Source organism: Ranitomeya imitator, chromosome 1 (genome assembly GCF_032444005.1).
Source record: "Ranitomeya imitator isolate aRanImi1 chromosome 1, aRanImi1.pri, whole genome shotgun sequence".
Taxonomy (NCBI): domain Eukaryota; kingdom Metazoa; phylum Chordata; class Amphibia; order Anura; family Dendrobatidae; genus Ranitomeya; species Ranitomeya imitator.
In genome coordinates, this window is record NC_091282.1 from 566484245 (window position 1) to 566498309 (window position 14065).

The 14065-nt window shown below is 44.5% G+C and overlaps 1 protein-coding gene across 7 annotated transcripts in view; it reads left to right on the forward strand.

Annotated features, from left to right (window-relative positions):
- The window catches only part of PTPRS (protein tyrosine phosphatase receptor type S), a 715207-nt gene that overhangs the window by 270205 nt on the left and 430937 nt on the right, over positions 1 to 14065 (forward strand). For all 7 annotated transcript variants that reach the window (XM_069767783.1, XM_069767788.1, XM_069767782.1 and 4 more), the window contains exon 3: positions 2957 to 3102. In XM_069767783.1, coding sequence (XP_069623884.1) covers positions 2957 to 3102 — 146 coding nt within the window. The remainder of the gene's footprint in view (positions 1 to 2956; positions 3103 to 14065) is intronic.

Genomic DNA, 14065 nt, shown 5'->3' on the forward strand with positions numbered 1-14065 from the left:
GGAGTCGTGCCCCGAGAACGGCAACATCCTACTGAGGCGCGTAGCCGGTGACCGGAACACCGAGGAAGTAACTGACTCCAAGCACTACAAATACCGCAGGACAGTTGATTATAGGTTGGCTGTCTACCATACATCACCTAAGAAGACATAGGGGGCAAGCGTGGAGAGGGGCGTCTCTAGGGTCCCAGAATAGCTCCGAGCCTTCCCGTCAAATGGGTGCGTCCTATCCAGATAAACTTGGGGGATGGAGAGAGAGAAAGAACGAACATGAGAGTTGTGAGAACTATCCCGAATGCTCAGCAGGGAAGAAATACAACACACAGGCGCTAGTGGTAGGCAGTGATTTCCACCTGCAAAGGGAACTCTGGATGTGCCTTCGGACCGGCCGGTCTTAGACAGCCCAGTTAGCAGTGCTCTGGATTGAGGATCCCGAAGTCTTCAGTAAAAGTTAAAGAGAGTGCAACCCTGTGTCCTCGTTATTAACTGCGCCTCACATCATCACCACCTACACTACTAGGAAGCCCTGGGGTTATACTTCACCTGTGGGAAGGTACATCATCTAGCTGCCATCACATCACCCCAGTGGACCCCAAGCAGCGTCGGTCACCCTGACCGAATACCACAGGTGGCGTCACGAAACCTTAGCTGACCTTCATCACCCCTTTTATTGGACACCCCTTAGCAGGGTCACGGACCGGGTCCAGCCAGCCTGACAACCCTAGAACTGAGACAGAGAGCACCGGTACCGAGTAACCCGCGGCCCTGCGTCTGGGGGCGCTCCACATACATATACTAGAACGAGAATAACATGAAGGACAGTCTGTGAGGGAGAGAATAACATGGAAGACAGTCTGTGAGGGAGAGAATACCATGGAGGACAGTCTGTGAGGGAGAGAATAACATGGAGAACAGTCTGTGAGGGAGAAAATAACATGGAGGACAGTCTGTGATGGCGAGAATAACATGAAGAACAGTGTGTGAGGGAGAGAGTAACATGGAGTACAGTCTGTGAGGGAGAGAATAAATTATTATTATTTTTTATTTATATAGCACTATTGTTTCCATGTTGCTGTACATGAGAAGGGGTCACATACAAATTACAGATATCACTTACAGTAAGCAAACTAACAATGACAGACTGATACAGAGAGGAGAAGACCCTGCCCTTGCAGGCTTACATTCTACAGGATGGTGGGGATGGAGACAATAGGTTGAGGGTTGTAGGAGCTCCGGTGTTGGTGAGGCGGTAGCTTCGGTAGTGGTGAGGAGGCTGCGGGGTCAGTGCAGGCTGCAGGCTTTCCAATAATAACAGATGTTTAGGTGTTAGATGAGCAAAGATAGAGATAGATAGAAAGATATCTTTGAGATATATAATGAATGCTGTGCGTTTGTAGTTTATGGTACCTTATACTTTGTACTGTGAATTTAGCTAATGAATAAATGAAAAAAATCACTGTTTTTCATAACCAGCTAAGGTAAAGCAGACCGCTATGAGCTGAAATTATCAGGCTGGGAAGGTCCCTGGTTATTGGGCCTTTCCCAGCCTAAAAATGCCAGCCCGCAGCCACCCCAGAAGTAGTGCATCACATTAGATGCATCAATTCTGGTGTTTTGCCTGGCTCTTCCCAATTGCCCTTATCCTGGGGCAATTGTGGTAATGGTAGTTGGGATTGATGAAAGCTGTGATTTGTCAAAAATCTTAGCTTCCATCAACTCCTTGGGTTAAAAATGGAGAGGCGTCTATCAGACACCCGCATTACTAACCCAGTTATAAAAAATAAAAACACATTTCAATAAAAATTCCCCCACACTATGCTTCGTTCAACTGTTTATTTAAAAAAAAAAAACAATCAAATTCAGGTCTGCAGTAATTTAATAAATCTGAAGTAGTACAGAAATGGATTCCTGAAAAACATGAAAAGACAGAAATAAAACAGACAGTCCCTCGTTCACCAATTTATTACCCAAAATGTTGCCACAAAGCTCTGTCGTAGTCCACGTTCCTCAAAACTTGCTTCAGTGAGTATGAATAGCAGTAAAGTGACCTAAGGCCACGTTCACACTATCAGTATTTGGTCAGTATTTTACATCAGTATTTGTAAGCCAAAACCAGGAGTGGAACAAATAGAGGAAAAGTATAATAGAAACACGTCACCACTTCTGTATTTATCACCCACTCCTGGTTTTGGCTTATAAATACTGATGTAAAATACTGACCAAATACTGATAGTGTGACCGTGGCTTAACAGCAAGATCTGGGGCTCTGATGATCATTGTGTGCGGTGACAGGCATTTCACATGCACACACGACGGCAGCGCTCGAACAGTCCTCACTCTGGGAAGCAAGCACTGTTAGTCAGTAGAGGGAAAAGGTACACAATATACAAAAGAGGAGACCTAATGGTGCACCAAACTCTTGGCCACCCCAAGGAATACAGTGTAGCTTCCTCATTTGCATACAATTTAAAAGTATTTACTCAGGCACTGCTCCTGGACTCAGGGACTGTGCTAGTATAGTTGTTATAGGGGCTAAGGCCTGTACAACACCATATAGCCCATTAAAATGCATTTTGCTTGTGACAAACCCCCTTTTCAGAATGGAGGAGATTTGTAATAAGCGGTAAAGTGAAAAGTTCCTTGTTTTTACCAGCACTTTGCAATTTGAACCATTTAATAAGATGAGAAAACCCCTTTACAGGCTGTGTGATCCCAGGGTCATGTTTAGAAAAGCTCACACATGACCCAGTTTTGCCCCTCACTATTTGTCTCTAAAATGTTTTCTGGCTCCATAGTAATGTTTCGCACTATATATGTTTCTTTACTTTTCTGGACAGTATACAAAGGAAGAAGTATGTTTTGGTAACTAATATTGGATCTGTACTGCCACACTGACTCACACACACATATTGGTATTCACATGGCATTACTTAAATCATGTGTTATGTTTCTTCTCAAGGTGTTCCTGAGTTTATCAAAAGGCCCACGGATGAAATTGGCGTTTCTGGGGGCGTGGCTTCCTTTGTGTGCCAAGCTACTGGCGATCCCAAGCCCAGAGTCACCTGGAACAAGCGAGGCAAGAAAGTAAACTCCCAGAGATTTGAGGTGGGTGTACATTCATCTTACACATCGGGTTGCACATGACAAGAACGTTAATGGGTGATCATTGGAGAATTGGAAAAATATACTTTAATTGGATGTCATTGTCTTGTGGCTTAAGCGTGTTAAAGGGGTGTCCTTTGAAAATATCTATCTTTACACCCTATTCACTTTTCTAATTAGCTTTAGGCTACACTATCTATCTAATCCTTAAATGTGTTTTTTTACTTCATTTCCAGTGACATTTCCTTTGAAAGGACTCTCAAACAGCACATACATGGAGGCTGGGGCTGCACTCATTTCCCTGCAGCATCTATCACCCTTCCTTGGACAGGACATTATCAGGGGGTGGCGTTGCAATCGCTCACTGCAGTTTCTTGCATCGCCACCTTCTGAAGATGTCCTGAATCCATGGCACTGATAGAAGCTATTAGAGAAGTGATGGATTTGCTGGCACTCTGTTTCTGACCCCACCAGCCTCAGTTTTTTACTGTGGAAGGAGATGTAATTACGGGATGTAGATGGTGAGTGACACTACCTCTGCCCCACAACTTCTTTTATTACTTGATGACGATTAATTTAAGGATGGTGATTGTCTCACACCAGCGCCACCCACTGGTGACAAGAGCTGTCATAGGAGCTGTGGGGCAGTGATGCTGTCATTCATTCAGCTTCTATCACCACCCTCACACTATTTACAGGAATATACTGTGCCGACTGGTACAGAAGCAGACTGCCAGTGGTACCATCACCTATCCCACAGCTTCTGTCAACAACATGGATTCAAGACTGCACTCACTTCCTCACATTGTCTATCACCCCTCTTGGGGCAGGATGTCATCAGGCGGTGGTGCTGCAGTGACTTACTACAATTTCTTTGATTGCCCTCCTCTGAAGATAGAGGAGGGCAATCAAAGAAATTGTAGTAAGTCACTGCAGCACCACCGCCTGATGACATCCTGCCCCAAGAGGGGTGATAGACAATGTGAGGAAGTGAGTGCAGCCCCAGCCTCCTGATAACACCTTGTTTGAGACCCCTCTTAAATAAAAAGTCTCAGGAAGTGAACAAAAAGAAGATTTAGGGGTTAGCTGTATAGAGAGAATTGTATGGTATTGCATAATAAACCTAATTACAAAGGTGCCAATGAGGTAAACATAGATATTTAGGATGGACACTTTTGGACCATTGACTTTCTAGTTAGCATTTTAACATCAATAACTAGCACAATCATCTTTTTGTGTGCTATGACTGAATGATTTAATTATTAATTTGGTTTCTTCTCTTTGAACCCTCTTTAGCTCAACTATATCATTTTTTGTACGCTGCTACTCATAACGGTACAGGTTGCTGAGTTTGGTAAAGAAGCACTCAAAAATTTCAAGGGTTGTCAACTACTTTTATATTCATGACCTGTCCATAAGATGGGTCATCAATATCAGTTAATTGAGGGTCCGACACCCAGTAGCCCCACAATCAGCTTCTCCCTATATACTGTATGATGGCTCTACAGATCCCGATATACAGTATGATTGTGCAACAGCTCCCTATATTCAGTTTGATTGCCCCTTAACCATCTACATATAGTATGATGGCCCTCACAGCACTTTAAACTCAGTATGATAACTCCACAACTTCCAGTACACAGTATGATGTGAATTAAAAATAATGAAGTTTATACTCACCTCATCCTGATTCCCGGCACTGCAGACTCTATTTTTTGTTCCGGTCCGCAGAGCGGCATGAGGCAATAATGTCATTGCGCTGCCTGCATGAGCACATTGAAGTCTCAGGAAGCTTCCACCAGGCTTCCACTAGAAATTTTGAGGCCCCATACTGGCAACATTTTCGGGTTCCCTTGAGACTCAACCCAGGCTCCACACCAGCTCCGCCTCCACCATCCCACTGCCCACTCTTGGAAAAACTCAAATTCTCCACCACATCCTCACCTATCACATATTAACTGTTCCTATCAAACACCAGATCACATTCATAACCAGCATCTTTTGTTCTGGCCAAAAGAATTTTTAAGCTGTCACCACAAACATGGTAGACTCTTTTGGCCGGGCCCTACTCTACTCTAAACTATTAAAAATAAATATATTTTTATGTATTTTTCTTTAAGGGAATGAGTGACATACATTTAATTTTTTTTAAACAACCATTAATACCACATAAAAGGGACAGATATCGTCACACCATGACCAGAACACATATACCACAACATAGTGACCGAATAATACCACATACAAGGAACAAATACCGCCACATCATGACCAGACCACATATTACCACCACATAGTGACTGAATACTACAATACTGATCATTAATTTAAAAAAGCACAGTACTAAGTGCCATTGTATACAGGAACTCTGTATTTACTGTCAGAGTACAGGTAATACAGTGATCGCTGGTGACATTATACACAGGAGCTCTGTATAAAGTGTCAGTGTACATGTAATACAGTGATCACCACTGCCAGTGACATTATACACAAGAGCTCTTTATAAAGCATACAGTGTATAGTGTCAGTGTACAGGTAACACACTGACTCACCAGTGATGTCTCTAGCTGAAGTCCTTCATCTTTTCTTTTGTTTTTCATCCAGCACAGACCACCATCACTTCTTCCAACCAGGACTCATTTCTGTATAAAATAACACAGTTACCTAGAGGACCGCTTCCAGAGCACATTCCCCACTTTTTCCCTTCTATACTACACATCTGAATACAGAGGTGCACCCAAAATCTATATAATTGCTTTTTATTGTTTTAATTTCCTGTTCTGTCCAGATGTCACCATATCCCAGAATTCCAAGAGGAGGAAGTTCACCGACCGCTATATTGGAACACCCAAGTGATGGTTGTCTCAATATGGAAACTTCTAGTGGTACCAACGTATTGCGCGACACCACCAGCGGAACACCGTCGCACCACGCACATACACCATCTATATGCCGTATCCACCACACACACTCACTCACACATTCATGCAGCCTCTTACGCGGTACCACCAGCGGAACACCGTCGCGAACATGCCGCCGCCAGGATCAGCCGAATGATTCATTGACTGCTGCCAACTTTGTATAGGAGGAGTGCATGCGCAGTTTTAATGTGACTGCCGATATCTGTCTGCAGAAAGATGGCGGCTGTCTGATTTACTGCGCCTGCGCGAATTACGCGCAGCTGAAGTGAATCATTCGGATGATCCCGGCGGCCGATGCACGCCATATCTATAGGCAGAGGAAACGTCAGAATAAAGGGGTTTTCCCACGATCGAAAGTTTATTTTAAAAATTGACTTTGACTGTGTACGAAGCATACCACATCTCCTGGGCAGGGGACGAAGCAAAATATAATAATAACATTAAGGCAGTGGATCACAGTGGATTAATTTTGTGAGGTTAAATATTTCACTGACTGTTTTTAACCCCTTAATCCCATATGACATACTATCCCGTCGAGGTGGGGTGGGCCCGTATGACCACCGATGGGATAGTACGTCATAGCAATCGGCCGCGCTCACGGATGGAACGCAGGCGATCGCGGCCGGGTGTCAGCTGACTATCGCAGCTGACATCCGGCACAATGTGACAGGAGCGGTCACGGACCGCCCCCGACACATTAACCCCCAACACACTGCGATCAAACATGATTGCAGTGTTCCGGGGGCATAGGGAAGCTGTTATGAACTGGTGGTTCAGAAACACAATGGACCTGGTGGTTAAGAGCACACAAAGTGACCTGATAGTTACTAATAACATAGGACGAGCTCTGAGACGTGGGAACTCTGCTGACAGCAATCCCTAATCCTATCACACCACACTAGAGGTAGCCGTGGAGCGCTCCTGACCAGACCTAGGCGCCTCGGGCACAGCTTGAGAAACTAGCTAGCCCTGAAGATAGAAAAATAAGCCTACCTTGCCTCAGAGAAATTCCCCAAAGGAAAAGGCAGCCCCCCACATATAATGACTGTGAGTAAAGATGAAAATACAAACACAGAGATGAAATAGATTTTAGCAAAGTGAGGCCCGACTTACTGAATAGACCGAGGATAGGAAAGATAACTTTGCGGTCAGCACAAAAACCTACAAACAACCACGCAGAGGGTGCAAAAAGACTCTCCACACCGACTAACGGTACGGAGGTGCTCCCTCTGCGTCCCAGAGCTTCCAGCAAGCAAGACAAACCAAGAAAGCAAGCTGGACAGAAAAAATAGCAAACAAAAGTAACACAAGCAGAACTTAGCTTATGCAGGCCACAAGGACGATCCAGGAGAGAGCAAGACCAATACTGGAACATTGACTGGAGGCCAGGAACAAAGAACTAGGTGGAGTTAAATAGAGCAGCACCTAACGACTTAACCTCGTCACCTGAGGAAGGAAACTCAGAAGCCGCAGCCCCACTCACATCCACCAGAGGAAGCTCATAGACAGAACCAGCCGAAGTACCACTCATGACCACAGGAGGGAGCTCGACCACAGAATTCACAACAGGAAGCATCACGCAGGTAGGGGGCTCCCTACGTACTTCCCTGAGACCCTCGGAGTAACGCGATGTGATCCTACCTCCTTCTCCGTGCAGGCCCCGGATCCCAAATGGCCGTGGGGCTGCATCCGGGTCCTGCAGGGAGGTGGCTTACCAAGCGCCTGCTCAGAGCAGGCGCTGGTAAGCCAGGAGCAGTGCACGTCAGATCGCTGATCTGACATAGTGCATTGCAAAGTGTCAGATCAGCAATCTAACCTTATAACATGATGCCCCGGGGCATATATATATATATATTGTTCCCATAAATACATTCCTTTATCTAAATAAAAAAAAACAATAAAAGTACACATATTTAGTATCGCCGCATCCATAACAACCCGACTTATAAAACTGTCCCACTAGTTAACCCCTTCAGTGAACACCGTAAAAAAAAAAATGAGGCAAAAAACAACGCTTTATTATCATACCGCCGAACAAAAAGTGGAATAGCACGCGATCAAAAACACAGATATAAATAACCATGGTACCGCTGAAAACGTCATCTTGTCCCGCAAAAAATGAGCCGGCATACAGCGTCGTCACCAAAAAAAATTAAAAAGCTATAGTCCTCAGAATAAAGCGATGCAAAAATAATTATTTTTTCTATAAAATAGTTTTTATCGTATAAAATTGCCAAAACATAAAAAAAGATTATAACTGAGGTATCGCTGTAATCGTACTGACCCAAAGAATAAAACTGCTTTATCTATTTTACCAAACGCGGAACAGTATAAACGCCGCCACCCCCACCCCCCAAAAGAAATTCATGGATAGCTGGTTTTTGGTCATACTGCCTCACAAAAATCGGAATAAAAAGCGATCAAAAAATGTCACGTGCCCGAAAATGTTACCAATAAAAACGTCAACTCGTCCCGCAAAAAACAAGACCTCACATGACTCTGTGGACCCAAATATGGAAAAATTATAGCTCTCAAAATGTGGTAACGCAAAAAAATATTTTTGCAATAAAAAGCGTCTTTTAGTGTGTGACAGCTGCCAATCATAAAAATCCGCTAAAAAACCCGCTATAAAAGTATAAAAGTAAATCAAACCCCCTTCATCACCCCCTGTCATGCATGTCATGCATAAAGGACAGAAACACTGATGGAGCATTAGAAAGCCCGAATGGCATAACCAGGTACTCAAAATGGCCCTCGGGCGTATTAAATGCTGTTTTCCATTCATCGCCCTGTTTAATGCGCACAAGATTATACGCACCACGAAGATCTATCTTGGTGAACCAACTAGCCCCCTTAATCCGAGCAAACAAATCAGACAGCAGCGGCAAGGGGTACTGAAATTTGACCGTGATTTTATTTAAAAGGCGGTAATCAATACAAGGTCTCAGCGAACCATCCTTCTTGGCCACAAAAAAGAACCCTGCTCCCAATGGCGACGACGACGGGCGAATATGACCCTTCTCCAAGGATTCCTTTACGTAACTCCGCATTGCGGCGTGCTCAGGCATAGACAAATTAAACAGTCGACCTTTAGGAAACTTACTACCAGGAATCAAATCGATAGCACAATCACAATCCCTATGCGGAGGTAGGGCACTGGACTTGGGCTCATCAAATACATCCCGGTAATCCGACAAGAACTCTGGGACCTCAGAAGGGGTGGATGATGAAATAGACAGAAATGGAACATCACCATGTACCCCCTGACAACCCCAGCTGGACACAGACATTGATTTCCAATCCAATACTGGATTATGGACTTGTAGCCATGGCAACCCCAACACGACCACATCATGCAGATTATGCAACACCAAAAAGCGAATATTCTCCTGATGCGCAGGAGCCATGCACATGGTCAGCTGGGTCCAGTACTGAGGCTTATTCTTGGCCAAAGGCGTAGCATCAATTCCTCTCAATGGAATAGGATACTGCAAGGGCTCCAAGAAAAACCCAGACGCGCCTAGCAAACTACAAGTCCATCAAATTCAGGGCAGCGCCTGAATCCACAAATGCCATGACAGAATAGGATGACAAAGAGCAGATCAAAGTAACGGACAAAAGAAATTTCGACTGTACCGTACCAATGGTGGCAGAGATAGCAAACCGCTTAGTGCGCTTAGGACAATTGGAGATAACATGAGTGGAATCACCACAGTAAAAACACAGCCCATTCCGTCGTCTGTGTTCTTGCCGTTCAGCTCTGGTCAAAGTCCTATTGCATTGCATAGGCTCAGGTTTATGCTCAGATAATACCGCCAAATGGTGCACAGTTTTACGCTCACGTAAGCGTCGATCGATCTGAATGGCCAAAGACATAGACTCATTCAGACCAGCAGGCATAGGAAATCCCACCATGACATCCTTAAGGGCTTCAGAGAGACCCTTTCTGAAAATTGCTGCCAGAGCACATTCATTCCATTGAGTGAGCACAGACCACTTTCTAAACTTCTGACAATATATCTCTACCTCATCCTGACCCTGACACAGAGCCAGCAAGATTTTCTCTGCCTGATCCACTGAATTAGGTTCGTCATAAAGCAATCCAAGCGCCAGGAAAAACGCATCAACATCACGCAATGCCGGATCCCCTGGCGCAAGGGAAAATGCCCAGTCTTGAGGGTCGCCACGTAATAAAGAAATAATGATCTTTACTTGTTGAACTGGGTCACCAGAGGAGTGGGGTTTCAAAGCCAGAAATAGTTTACAATTATTTTTGAAATTCAGAAACTTAGCTCTATCTCCAGAAAATAACTCAGGAATAGGAATTTTAGGTTCTAACATAGGATTCTGAACCACTAAATCTTGAATGTTCTGAACACTTATAGCGAGATTATCCATCAAAGAGGACAGACCTTGAACGTCCATGTCTACACCTGTGTTCTGAACCACCCTGATGTAAAGGGGAAAAGAAAGACAGAACACAGTGCAAAGAAAAAAAAATGGTCTCAGAACTTCTCTTTTCCCTCTATTGAGAAGCATTAGTACTTTGGGCCTCCAGTACTGTTCTGAACAGGTGATTCAGAACCACAATGGACCTAGTGGTTAAGAGCACACAAAGTGACCTGATAGTTACTAACATAGGACGAGCTCTGAGACGTGGGAACTCTGCTGACCGCAATCCCTAATCCTATCATACCACACTAGAGGTAGCCGTGGATTGCGCCTAACGCTCCCTATGCAACTCGGCACAGCCTGAGAAACTAACTAGCCCTGAAGATAGAAAAATAAGCCTACCTTGCCTCAGAGAAATTCCCCAAAGGAAAAGGCAGCCCCCCACATATAATGACTGTGAGTTAAGATGAAAATACAAACACAGAGATGAAATAGATTTTAGCAAAGTGAGGCCCGACTTACTGAATAGACCGAGGATAGGAAAGATTGCTTTGCGGTCAACACAAAAACCTACAAACAACCACGCAGAGGGGCAAAAAAACCCTCCGCACCGACTAACGGTACGGAGGTGCTCCCTCTGCGTCTCAGAGCTTCCAGCAAGCAAGAAAAACCAATATAGCAAGCTGGACAGAAAAATATAGCAAACAAAAGTAACACAAGCAGAACTTAGCTTATGCAGGGCAGACAGGCCACAAGAACGATCCAGGAGAGAGCCAGACCAATACTGGAACATTGACTGGAGGCCAGGAACAAAGAACTAGGTGGAGTTAAATAGAGCAGCACCTAACGACTTAACCTCGTCACCTGAGGAAGGAAACTCACATCCACCAGCGGAAGCTCATAGACAGAACCAGCCGAAGTACCACTCATGACCACAGGAGGGAGCTTGACCACAGAATTCACAACAGTATGGCCTCCTATGCTAAAATCTGATTTCATATCTGCGTATGTTTTTTCCCTCTCCTCTCACAGTCAATATTTGTGGGGGGCTATCTATCCTTTGGGGATTTTCTCTGAGGCAAGATAGGTTTTCTGTTTCTGTCTTTAGGGGTAGTTAGATCTTAGGCTGTGCCGAGGGGTCTAGGGAGTGTTAGGTACCCCCCACGGCTACTTTTAGTTGCGCTGCTAGGTTCAGGGTTTGCGGTCAGTACAGGGACCACCTTCTCCAGAGTACGTCTCATGCTGCTCCAAAGCCACCAGATCATAACAGTACAACTGGCCCACAATAAGTTAATTGCATCTCAGAAGAAGGGTGGAAAGATTTTGAACCATTTTTTTTTCCTTAGCCTGTTTGGTCTGTTCCTCCCTCTTTACCTCTGGGTGGCTACGGAGTCTAGTATTAACATGAATGTTCAGGAGTTAGTTTCTCGGGTGGATCAACTTGCTGCTAGGGTACAGGGTATTTTAGATTTCATTGTTCATACTCCTGCCTTAGAACCTAAGATTCCCACTCCTGATTTATTCTTTGGTGACAGATCCAAATTTTTGAGTTTCAAAAATAACTGTAAACTGTTTTTTGCATTAAGACCCCGGTCTTCTGGTGATCCTATTCAGCAGGTTAAAATCATCATATCTCTGCTGCGTGGTGACCCACAGGATTGGGCATTTTCCCTGGAATCTGGCAATCCTGCTTTGCCTAATGTTGATTCGTTCTTTCAGGCATTGGGGTTGTTGTATGATGAGCCTAATTCTGTGGATCAGGCTGAGAAAATCTTGTTAGCCCTGTGTCAAGGTCAAGATGCGGCAGAATTGTATTGCCAGAAATTTAGAAAATGGTCTGTACTGACTAAATGGAATGAGGATGCCTTGGCGGCAATTTTCAGAAAGGGTCTTTCTGAATCCGTTAAAGATGTTATGGTGGGGTTCCCCACGCCTGCTGGTCTGAGTGATTCTATGTCTCTGGCCATTCAGATTGATCGGCACTTGCGCGAGCGCAGAATTGTGCACACTGTGGCGTTGTCCTCTGAGCGGAGCCCTGAGCCTATGCAGTGTGATAGGATTTTGTCTAGAACTGAACGTCAAACATTCAGGCGTCAGAATAGGTTGTGTTTTTACTGCGGCGATTCTGCTCATGTTATTTCTGATTGCCCTAAGCGTACAAAGAGAATCACTAGTTCTGTTGCCATCAGTACTACACAACCTAAATTTCTGTTATCTGTGACCTTGATCTGCTCATTATCATCATTTTCTGTCATGGCATTTGTGGATTCAGGCGCCGCTCTGAACTTAATGGACTTAGAATTTGCCAGACGTTGTGGTTTTCCATTGCAGCCTTTGCAGAACCCTATTCCTTTGAGGGGCATTGATGCTACACCGTTGGCTAAAAATAAACCTCAGTTTTGGACACAGCTGACCATGCGCATGGCGCCAGCCCATCAGGAACATTGTCGTTTTCTGATGTTGCATAATTTGCATGATGATATTGTGCTGGGTTTTCCATGGTTGCAGCTACATAATCCGGTGTTAGATTGGAAATCCATGTCTGTGACTAGTTGGGGTTGTCAGGGGGTTCATGATCAGGTTCCTTTGATGTCAATCTCCTCTTCCCCCTTTTCTGAAGTTCCTGAGTTTTTGTCTGACTTCCAGGATGTATTCGATGAGCCCAAATCCAGTTCCCTTCCACCGCATAGGGACTGTGATTGTGCTATTGATTTGATTCCAGGTTGTAAGTTCCCTAAGGGCCGACTTTTCAACCTGTCTGTGCCTGAACATACTGCCATGCGGAGCTATATTAAGGAGTCTTTGGAGAAAGGGCATATTCGGCCATCTTCTTCACCGTTGGGAGCGGGGTTCTTTTTTGTTGCCAAGAAGGATGGCTCCTTGAGACCCTGTATTGATTATCGCCTCTTGAATGAGATCACGGTCAAATTTCAATACCCGTTGCCTTTGCTTACTGATTTGTTTGCTATGATTAAGGGGGCTTGTGGTTTACTAAGATTGACCTTCGAGGGGCATATAATCTTATTCGTATTAAGCAGGGTGATGAATGGAAAACTGCATTTAATACGCCCGAAGGCCATTTTGAATACCTTGTGATGCCATTCGGACTCTCTAATGCCCCATCTGTGTTCCAATCCTTCATGCATGATATCTTTCGGAGTTATCTTGATAAATTCATGGTTGTATATTTGGATGATATTTTGATTTTTTCCAATGATTGGGAGTCTCATGTGAAACAGGTCAGGATGGTATTTCAGATCCTCCGTAATAATGCTTTATTTGTGAAGGGGTCAAAGTGCCTTTTTGGAGTGCAGAAGGTTTCTTGTTTGGGTTTCATTTTTTCTCCCTCATCTATAGAAATGGATCCGGTTAAGGTTCAGGCCATTCATGATTGGATTCAGCCCACATCTGTGAAGAGCCTTCAGAAATTCTTGGGTTTTGCTAATTTTTATCGTCGTTTCATTGACAACTTCTCCAGTGTGGTTAAACCTCTGACCGATTTGACCAAGAAAGGCGCTGATGTGACGAATTGGTCCTCCGCGGCTGTTTCTGCCTTTCAGGAGCTTAAACGCCGATTTACTTCTGCCCCTGTGTTGCGTCAGCCAGATGTTTCTCTTCCATTTCAGGTTGAGGTTGACGCGTCTGAGATTGGG